This window comes from Hylobates moloch, unplaced genomic scaffold (assembly GCF_009828535.3).
Source record: "Hylobates moloch isolate HMO894 unplaced genomic scaffold, HMol_V3 SCAFFOLD_20, whole genome shotgun sequence".
NCBI classification, from domain to species: domain Eukaryota; kingdom Metazoa; phylum Chordata; class Mammalia; order Primates; family Hylobatidae; genus Hylobates; species Hylobates moloch.
The window spans coordinates 46,377,752-46,388,875 of NW_026652295.1; the positions used below are offsets into that span (position 1 = coordinate 46,377,752).

An 11,124-nucleotide genomic window follows, 5' to 3' on the forward strand; every position below is an offset into this window, starting at 1 on the left:
GTGGGAATTGAACAATGAGAACTCATGGACACAGGAAGGGGAACACCACACTCTGGGGACTGTTGGGGGGTAGGGGGGGGGGGGGAGGGACAGCATTAGGAGATATACCTAATGCTAAATGACGAGTTAATGGGTGCAGGAAATCAACATGGCACATGGATACATATGTAACAAACCTGCACATTGTGCACATGTACCCTAAAACCTAAACTATAATAAAAAATAAATAAATAAATAAATAAAATTAAAAAAAATTAATATTGAGCCTATGTCTGGATGTATCTGAAACAGGTCTGGACAAAAGCTGGTCAATTCTAGAACAGAATTAAAAGCAATGTGGTCAAATCACGGTGTAATCGCTAATGGGTTAAAATGCAAAAATGCAAAATATTCTCCATACGCAATATATTTTGAAAAATGCAACATAAAGATTGCTTCATTTATAATATAGAATTATTTAAAGTAGACAAGATTAAGAAAATAAAAACGGTTACAGTGCATTTTTGCTTATGGTGTCAGGACACGGAAAGAAGTATGGTATTTTTGGCGGAGTGGGGATGATCTTGGTCTCCTTATACACTTCCATCATGATGTGTATATCTCTTTGACTTCTACTCTCCACCCCCACCCCAAGTCCTTGGTGGTCTTGAACGACTAAAGGAAACTATCATCAGATAAGCTGAAGATAAGGAAATGGGAAGAAGAATGGAGAGAACCCTTTTCTATCCCCCCCACCTTTTTTTTTTTAACCCTCTCTTAATCCTTGAGTTAGGATAATAAAAGGAAGCTTAAAAAAGTACTTATGAAAAATTTAAAACCAGATTTAAATCTGGTTTTAAGGCCTTGCTGAAACCAAGGAGCAGAAGCTAGGCCCCAGTGCCAAGCAATTCTTTAGCCCACTTTGGGTGCTCAGAAAAATTTAATAAAAGAACTTATCCCAATAGGATGGCCATGAAAAATATGTACAATAATTCAGTTGGGTGCTATGATAAAAGTCTTTCAGTGGCATCATTCAAATGGAAGCAAGCACATCTACTTTACTCCAGAAGAAAAACATACTAGAATATATCCCCAAATCCACTATAATGATAATTATCTACTATGTGGTAGAATGGTACCTAAGAATCATAGAATTTGATTGGCTGGCAAGAATCCTGACAATCCCTGAACTGACTCTGTCATTTTACAGAGAAAGAAGCTGACACCTACACTGGTGAGGAGACTTGCCTAATGTCACACAATTGATCCTTAAAGAACTGAGAGTTCTAACCAGTACAGAAACCTAGGTCTCATAGAACTCAGGTCTCCTGAATATTTCTCAATTTAGAGCATATTGTGCTATCCCATCAATCTTTTTTTTCAGGCCATTTGAAGCCAGGAATACTCAAGTTTCTTTGGCACATAAGCCACTGGCTCAAAACTTTGGGCCAGGTTACAGGAATCTACTTTCAGCTGATCCTGGAGCCTTACCTTGGTTTGTTCTGACTTGATAGGAAATGATATTAAAGGTGAAATCATGTGCCAATGAAGACTTTGCTAAACTCTCCACAGTAAGGGGATAGTAAGAATTTGCCCAAACTAGAAGCTTCACTCTGTGTCACCTTCCTATGAGCCAGTCACTCTGAGCAAGTAAGGGAAATAATGTGAAATATTAGTAGTGGTATTTTGTCATGGATTTCAGATGTCAGGAATTAGAGCCCTACTTCTTTCTTAGTATAAAGGGCTGTCGTTACAGAGAATGATGGAAGATGTCATGGGATCTAATATAGTATTGTGGTTAAGAATATGAGCTTCAGTACCAGACAGAACTAGATTTAAATCCAAGCTCCAGCAAGTACTAGCTTGGGGACTTCAAGGAAGTCAACCTCCTGTCCTTCAGTTTTCTTCTTATAAAAATGGGAATAGAAATAATCCCCCTGACTTAAAAACTTGTAAAGATTAAATAGCATGTGTGTTTAAAACACCTAGCACCATATAGGATACAGACTGAATGTTCAGTAAGGTAGGGATGTTTTACTCAGTCAGAAAGGTAAGCTTAAATCAAAATATCAGAGAAGATCTTGACATGTATATCTTATATGGTTTTAGAATTAGAGAAAGAAGTCCATAGCATAACTTTGCTTGAAAATTTCCCCAAGTAATGCTGGTCCTCACTTTTCATGTTGGCTTAAGTTACTGTTCCATTGAGATTGGAGCTAAATAATTAACGGCAACATCTTCCAAACCTAGAGCATGCACCTGAAATGTACCCAGAGAAACACTGTCTTCTGTTAAGAAGCAGGAAAATCTATCTTTGCTCTTATTTCAAATGTGGTACATTGAAGTACATACTGATTTCACTTTAACATCTGTTCAGAGGTGTGCTTATTAATGGAATATAATGGGAATGGCAGGATTAAGGGAAATAGATTTGCTTTATTTCTCTATCACTGTTGGCCAGGATGTTGGGATCTAGACTTGGAATCAAACCCATATCGAAGGACCACATTTGTCTGCTTAAATCTTTACCTATGTCTTTACTGTGGCTAAAATAAAGAAGTGGGGACATATGAGAATTGTTGCTTTCATGAAACTAGCCAGGTGGAAAAGTGAGGTTATGATGGCCTACCTAAAAACATGGAAATATTACCTGTAAACACCGGACCTTGAATGATAATGAAAACATTTCTTAGAGTCCAGAACAGTCCTTGCTTAAAGATTCTGAATGCCTATCTCACTTTAATCAAAAGGGAGTCTTCAACAACATGTTAAGTAGTTTACTTAAAAATTCAGTCTGCCCATTTCTATTACTGTATACAACAGTATGATGCGTATATTGTAATCGGTGAAAAAAAATAGCCCCTAAATATTTGGGTCAAAAGCACTTTAAAGACAGCTGGAGAATACAAAGAATACCTTTACCATAAAAGCAAGCCACAAAAGTTTAAAAAGTGATGATAATTTTGTGATATAGCAGTACAAGTGTGCAAGTTAATCAATAAATTAATCAATGGCTATTTGTTGTAAATACTATCTACATAGAACTAGATTAGGTTGGGGTGGGGAAAGTGAATAGTACAGAAAGGATATACGCTATGATTCGTGTGCCTACTGAGGGATATAAAAGATTATAATGAAGGGAATAATTGCAGAGATCATGTCATGTAGATGTAGGGATTTCAGATTTTGGCCTATTTTCTACACAGCTTTTGAAATCGTGTATATGTACCATTTCTTCTATGGTATTCTAAGTCAATGGCTGTTTTTTTCATACCAGCTTTATCTAAGCCTCTATTTGGAATTCCATAGAAGGTACCTTTCTGTGTCCCTGCTTGTCTGGATCACCTTGTCAACATAATCATGTTTATCAGAAGTTCTAAACCTTTCTGTGTCCAGGACTCCCTGGGTGTCTTAATAATACTTGGAAGATGACCTTCTATTGTCATAACAAAGGTTTCTGACCACTTCTGTCAGTCAATCAGTGTTTACACATCTTCAGCCTGTCCCTAAGCACTGACCTGCTTCTTTAATGTCAAGTAATTGCCAATTCATACTCATATTATGCAGCCACCACTATTTATTCTGCAATTTCCTAATTTTCTGCCTACCAATAGCATTTTCCAATACTAAAATTTTCCATATTGGTCAGAGTTGGGAAGAGTGGTGACCTAGTAGAACAGGAGAAAGCAAAATGAATTTGAGGGCTAAAAAATATACATATAAAAATTTTCCTCAAATCTTGTACACCAGGAGTTCTCACACTTCAGTGTGTATCAGTATCATAGAGGCATACTTTGAGAGCCCTTGAAACACAGGAACCAAAATCATCTTTAAATAACACGTGATTAAAACAAAAGGCCATCTCATTTTGCTCTCTGCCAGGGAGTTCTGATCCTGGGAGCCTCTGGAAAGTCTCTGACAAGATTCTAGGCATCCGTGATACTCTTAAGATTCTATTTTGAATATTACATTTTATATTGCATGCGATTGTGTCTGAACACTTGAGAGGGCCCATTGCTCTCAGAAAATCTCAAAAGCCCAATTTACCCAAATATAATGACTCCCACTGATGCCATGCAGAGAGAGATAAGACAACACATTTGAGGAAACATCGATAGATACTAGAATATTGCAGAATAAGAACTTTAATGTGTAACACTTCTGTTCTTTTTATGCTATTATGATATTAACCTTTGTAATTAATGATTCCCTTCTTTTGTGATTGCCCTCTGACTCCTACTAAGATGTATATCAACCAACAAATAGCATGAAGTTTCCATGAAGCACCTGTTATAGGCCTAGCATGGTGTTGGATCAATGGTGCACTCAAAGATTGTAGCGTTCCTGCTTGCAGGTTACTCTGGGTGAGGACACTGACATCTACTTTTTTTTTTTTTGAGACATTATCCCTCTGTCACCCAGACTACTACTCTTAAGCCTCATGAGAGTGAGAACTTTGCTTTTCTTGCCCCAAACTCTGTCTCACATGCTTAGAAGAACATTTAGTAAATCATAAGAGCACAACCAATGATTATTAAATGAGTAAATTGAATACCTCAGGGATTTTATACTGTAAATAGCATAATCATATTACCAGATAAACAAAATCTCCTCAGTGGCTGATTGAACAAAAATTTTACACCTGGAGGATCCTGTGAATACAAGCACTAGAGCGCCCAACCAATAATGCATACTAATGAACTGCAAAGTTGACTCCATAGGAAAAATCAACTGAAGTTTAAATATGACAAAGTTTCAAATCTTTCTTTACTCCAGGTGTTTGGCATAGGAAAGAACTCAATTAAAAGAGTATAGGTTAGGAAGATTACCTCTCCACCACATCCTTTTCTTTAGCAAGCAATAATGTTGATGGCAAAGGATTCGGGAAATGGAAAGCATGCTGCCTAACCACACATCCAACATGCTCCCATCAGTAAGTTTGAAGCAGGCAAACCCTAACCTAGATTTAAAGCTGATAAATCATCTGTTTCGTTTCGCTAAACATCAAGGGGCTGCTCGGCTTTGTAAAGCTGAAACCCTTGTCAGCCTCTGGATCCATTTAAATGAGGACACCATGTTAAGAAAAAAAAAAAGCAGGTTATAAGGTTTCCCTGAGGAATCTCTAGTTTCTAAGTGCATTAAATCCTCCTTCAATTTAAGAAAAAGATTTTTTTCTCTCAAAACTCCTGAAAAAGTTATTTTTTTATGTATAGATGCTGACTATATCAAATTAGTGATTTCCTATGTTAGGCCATTCATTTATTGAAACTGGGGTCCTTTCTATTCCACTGTCTCCACAGATGCACACACATATCCTCACATACATTAAAAAAAAATTCTTCTTCTTGGGAAACACCTGTCTTGGAAGTTCTTGGCTGTGCAGCTTCTGGGCATGCACGGGGTCAAGCAGACAAATGGTGCAGTGACTCTTTTGGAAGTCACATTTGTCCCTGAAACTTCAGTCACCTGGAGACTGCATGCCTCATTGCCTGCAGCAGCTCAATCTTGACAGTGTAGAATGAGTTTAGAAATCTCATTTGAGAGACAAAATTTAAATTGAGAGTCTAAACAGCACAATATATTTAATGCTGAAATGACCGTTCTTTGTAAATTTTGCTGACTGTGATTTTTTTCTTTCCTTTTGTTATAAGGCTGTTGTAATAATCTTGCTCTCATTTGGAATTTTTTATGGGAAAGGAAGATCACTGGACTCAGTTATCTAGTACATCAGTTAGGTGCACATTCCTATTTTTATACACAGAAAATTCCTGCTTCGTTTGCTATGCAAACACACATACACATCATTCCTGGAATCCCTACTACATTCATAACTCACTGCTTTCAGACACACACTCACACAGCACCAAAACACAAACTCCCCACATGTTAACAATCAAGCCAGGCTGAAGATGTAAATAGGTGGGTATGACACCAGGTGGATGTGTAATCAGTAATAAGAAATACATTGAGCCCCATAATGAAAAGAAATCCCACAAATTGTTGAGGATTCCCCCTCCCCCTTCCATTCACTGATTTATTAACCCTGAACAAAGATGTAATTGCAGGGTCTCAGAAATAACTTTTGTTTTCATTTTTCTTTTTTTTTTTTTATTTTTGGCATTTGTTTTGTTTGGCCTTGAATTTCTTAATATCTAGTCATACCATTCATTGCCTGTTTTCTTCACTCAGTTGCCCATCTTTTCCCCCCAGAAATGAAAGAAGCATTAGCTTCTGAGTCTTAAGGATGAGACCTCTGCATTTTCTTTGCTTGTTTAGGGCAAGAAATGAAGTGCTGCCTCTTTAATTGGCAGAAGCATGCAGAAGGAGCATACCTTTAATTTAGTGTTGGGATACCTCACTTGCACCCTGGCTGTTGTCTTATTGGAGACGGCAGCCTGCCTGAGATCCTCTAGCACTGAAATAATATCATCCAGCACGCATTTCTTATCCTGATTTCTCAACACACACAGATGGGAAAAAGTATAATTATAGCCCTTGTGGTTCACCTTCATTTCCAGCACGGCTCGGTGGGTCTGCAGGATCCCCTCAGCCTGGAGCAAAATATTGTCCCCGGTTGGGGAGAGGAGGATCACCCTGCCATACCTCCCAGGGGTGTGTAAGTCCGAATAGAGCTGGCTTTTGGACTGGTCCAGGGGGAAAAGGCTGCTGGCCAGGCTGCGCTCGATCTTGGCCAGGCTGTGGCTGGGAGCGACCAGGCGCTCCAGGTCGCCCTCGGGCTGGAAGCGGTTGAGCGCGCTGAGGCCGAAGGTGATTGTCAGGACTGCGGGCACGGTGAGGAAAAAGACCGGGTGCCGGCTCACGCACAAACCCAGCCTGTGGCAGAACGACTGGAGCCCTCTGCGAAGCACCTGCCGCAGCATCCTCCACCAGATCCAGCTCGCAGGCGCTCCCGGCCGTCTTAAAAAGCACATGTGACATGTGTAAGCGCCGGGCTACCCCGTTCTCCCCCATCCCACCCCCTGGGGCCAGTCCCCCCTCCCCACCGCCGCCGCCTCCCCACCCACTCCGCGCTCACCCCACAACCACTCCGCCTGGTCTTTCCCCGGCCCCACCTCCATGCGCTCCTACTACTCTTTCAAACACTGCAGCAAGTTGCAGCAAGGCGGGCAAATACCGACAGCGCGCGAGGGGGCGGGCGGCGGGCGCTGCGGGGGCGCCGCGGGGCCCACCCCCTCCCCGGCCTCCCCGCGCCCTCGCCGCCTCCCGCGCTGGCTCTCACCGCATGAGCAGCGTTCCCTCGGTCTAGCCCTTCATCTCGGTGCTGCAGTCCCCTGGCCTCCCTCGCTGGAGGTGGTTCTGTGTGGAGCGTCCCACAGATGTGAATTTCCTCTCTGTCTTGGTGGGGTTCGGTGCCTAACTGGAACCATGTGCCTCGGTGTTGTAAGAAGCAGACATGTGCCCCATAAAGTGGGGGGGGTGCTGAGGGGGAGAGAGGAGGGAGAAGGGCGGGAGCACGTTGGGGGTGGGGGGGGGGGCAGATAAGCTTTTTTCTTTTTTTAAGATGCTGACAGTTATTTTTAGAGTTTTGTGTTCCCTCTTCCCTCCCCGCTGGAGTGAATGGAAGAGGAAATAAATGGTGAAGGTGCTGCTGGCCCATTGGAACAGGGGCAATTAGAGCCCAAGGAGTGGGGCGTAGAGGGAGACAGCTCCAGGGCTGCAGGAGGCAGCCTTCTCGCCCCTCCAGTTTCCCTGTGCCCTCGAATTCTGCTTTTCAGCGAAGAAAAGGAGCAGAGAGGATGATGCTGCATTTTTAACACACCACACAGCATGCAAGGGATTTCCTCGCAACACCTTCCTCGCTGTGATTCCACAGACCAGTCCGCTGCAGCTGACGGCTGCGGAGACCCCATCTATCCCTGGTGCGTTGGGACTGTCTGGATAGCTTCCTTCCTCTGATGGCTGGAGAGGAGGCATTTGCCAATAGCAGTAGCCTGTGTGCGTGTGCGTGTGTGTGTATGGAAAGTGAAGAGCTACAGGCAATATGAGGTTTCTCATAACATGTTACATTCACTTTCCGTATTCTTGAGATTAAAGGACAGAAAGTTCCTAAAGCTGATTTCAGTTCCCTTTTCCCAGTGTCTCCTTCCACCCCTCACCCATGAGGACTGTTTCAAGCCATCTAGTTTAGGCTAATTTTCCCCTGTGAGTGGAATTCCAGAAACAGACACTTCCAGACACATACCAGGTAGTTTCGCCTGAAAAAAAAGAGAGTCGGGTGGGTAGAGGGAAACCTATTGGAGTCACTTGTAAAAAACAGTGAATCTCCTTCACCGTATAAGAAAGAAAACCCCCACCAGATACAGTTCCTCCTTCAGCATCCAAAAGTGTGAAGATGAGGATCTCAGCTTCAGATCAGGTCAGCTTCAAAAACTAATATTAATAAGTGTGTGTGTGTGTGTGTGTATATGAATTTTTTAGGGCAAACTCTAAAGTGTGATTGTGAACTGGAGATTTGCTTTCCAAAGTTTCTGTTCTTTTTGGAATGACTTCATAGAAAAGATTGAGTTTCAAGAGATGTTCTGTGCACACTTTCTTAATAACAGTGAAAGTGCCCATTCTTAATTAGATACTTAGAAAGGGACCCATCTATGCATACAAACAAGCTAAAGTACTCCTTGTCATAATATATACCTTTTATTTTTTTCTACTGGAATTGATTCTTCAGTTAAGAGACCAATGACACAGCAGAGAGCTCAGAAACAGCGACAATGCTTAAGGAAAAATGTCTAAAAGAAGGTGTCATATATAAGATTAAATAAAAATTCCACCCTTTCTAAATTGAAAGTGACCTTGGCGGCCATTCTGTTTGAATTTCTACTGAGAGCAGGAATAGCTTCTATATTATCTCTGGTAGTTCTCCATCTGGCCCATGCTACAACATTCCCGAATTCACAAATTTTTCTAGGAAGCCCATTGTATTGTTACACTGCCTTTTTTGTATTCAGTCAAACTCAATCTCTTTGCCACATTCATAGACTAGTCTTTCCTCTCCTTCAGCGGAGTCACTTTTGCATCCCACTGTCAGATCTTTTTATCACTTTATATAATGTATTCCAGTAGTGCCACATGATGGGAAATTTTTGGCTATACAGCAGAGAGGAAATGTATCTATCATCCATTTTCTATAACTTCGATATTACATTAAGTATACTTGGTTATATCCTCTACATTAAATTTTTTAATAGCCTTTATGCAAAATATGCAGTAATAGATTTTAGAAATGGACATTGTTGCATAACTTATCAAGTCCATTTTATAAATAAGGACACTAAAAATGACAGAGATTAAGTGACTTCAAGGCCACCCTCAGAGTTTTCTGTAAAACTGAGACTGGTCTCTGGCTATCTTGCTTCTCAGCCCATTGCATTTCCTTTTGGTAGCATCAGGCAGCCTACTCTCTTCTCACAACAAACAAATATGTCAGTATTATTGTCTTTTTTCTTATTCTCTTCATTTCCCATACTTCCTTCTTCAATAAATTTAATAGAGTTAGGGAAGAATAAAGATACCAATGTATAATTGACTAAATAATGTATGGTATATACCTGAGATGAACCACTCTGACATAAATGTAAATCATGTTGTAGAATTATAAGGCATGGAAATACATTCACTGAATGTTAACTGAAGAATTATGTATAATATGAAACCATTTTGCAAAATAAAAAATATACACATAGAAAAAAATGAAGGATGCATTAGAATGTTTCTGTTTATTGCTAGGTGATGGGATTGTGGGTGAACTTATAAAATAATGCATTTGTTAATTTTAAAATGGCTTTAGATGAAAGAAAATTGGCAGAGAGTATAGAAAATTTCCTTATAACCTACACTCAGTTTCCCCTATTATTAATATCTTACATTAGTTTGGTAAATTTTTAAAATTAATGAATCAATATTAATACACTATTATTATGAGTTCATACTTTATTTAGTTTTCCTTACTTTTTACCTTATGCTATTTTTCTGTTCCAGGATCCTATCCTGGATCCCACATTGCTTTTCACTGTCTTGTCTCTTTAAGACCCTTTTGGCCCTGACAGTTTCTCAGGCTTTCCCTGCATTTGATGAGCTTGACAGTTTTGAGAAGTATTGGTCAGATATTTGGTGGAATGTTCCTCAATTGGGAATTGTCTGATGTTTTTCTCCTGATTAGACTGGGGCTAGGAGATTTTGGGGAGGAAGAACAGAAAGGTAAAGTGCCATTTTCATCACATCATATCAAGGGTGCATTCTTTCAAAGTGACTTATCACTGTTGATGTGAACCTTGATCACTCAACTGAAGTAGCATTTTTCAGGTTTCTCCACTGTAAAGTTAATCTTTTTACTATCCTCCATTCTGTGTTTTTTGGACAGAAGTCACTATGTGCAGTTTACACTTAAGGAGTGGAGAGTTAGGCTCTACCTCCTTCCTCCTTAAGGTTGGAGTCTGTAATTTGCAAATCTTGTGCACAAGGTATTTGTCTATTTTCTCTATTTATTCATTCATTCATCCAGCCAGACTTATTTATATTGGCATGGACTCATGGATATTTCTGGATATTTCTTTTTCACTTTGGGCTATAATTTGAAAATACTCTCTTGCATAAATTGTTCCAGCTTTGGCCACGGAAAGGAGTTCTTTCAGTTGCCTCCTGTGTCCCTATGATATTCCATTACTGTGGGATATTTTCTTCTTTTCTGGCAGTATTACTACTTCCTGGTATTATGAAATGCTATAGGCTCATCTTGTGTATCTGTCCTATACCAGTCCTAGAATCAGCCACTTCTCCGAGCAGCCTTTGTTTGTTTTATTGGAGAATGGTATCATAAACAAAGATCTGGGTGCCAGATATGCTGCTTGTTACTGAGGTATCATTGCTTCTAATCCCTGACAGAGCAAGGACATTACATGGATGTATACTTATCTATATGTATGTGTGTGTGTTGTGTATCTGTAATGGTTTTTATATAACTATCTGCATCTATATTAAGCTAACTATGAGTTTATATTGATGACTCCAACTCTCATCTATTGCTACATAGATTATTGTAGCCCCTTTCCCTTGTTTTCCTGCAACCTCCCATTTCTACAGTAAAAAGTCTGGGTCTATCAGTGATTTAAAAATTGTTTTTCTATAACA

At 40.1% G+C, this 11,124-nt stretch overlaps 1 protein-coding gene across 1 annotated transcript in view; it reads right to left on the bottom strand.

The window, feature by feature from the left end:
* The window catches only part of PTCHD4 (patched domain containing 4), a 195,659-nt gene extending 188,748 nt beyond the window's left edge, over nucleotides 1-6,911 (bottom strand). The window contains exon 1 of the mRNA XM_032753963.2: nucleotides 6,486-6,911. Coding sequence (XP_032609854.2) covers nucleotides 6,486-6,911 — 426 coding nt within the window. The remainder of the gene's footprint in view (nucleotides 1-6,485) is intronic.
* Nucleotides 6,912-11,124: the final 4,213 nt, after the last annotated feature.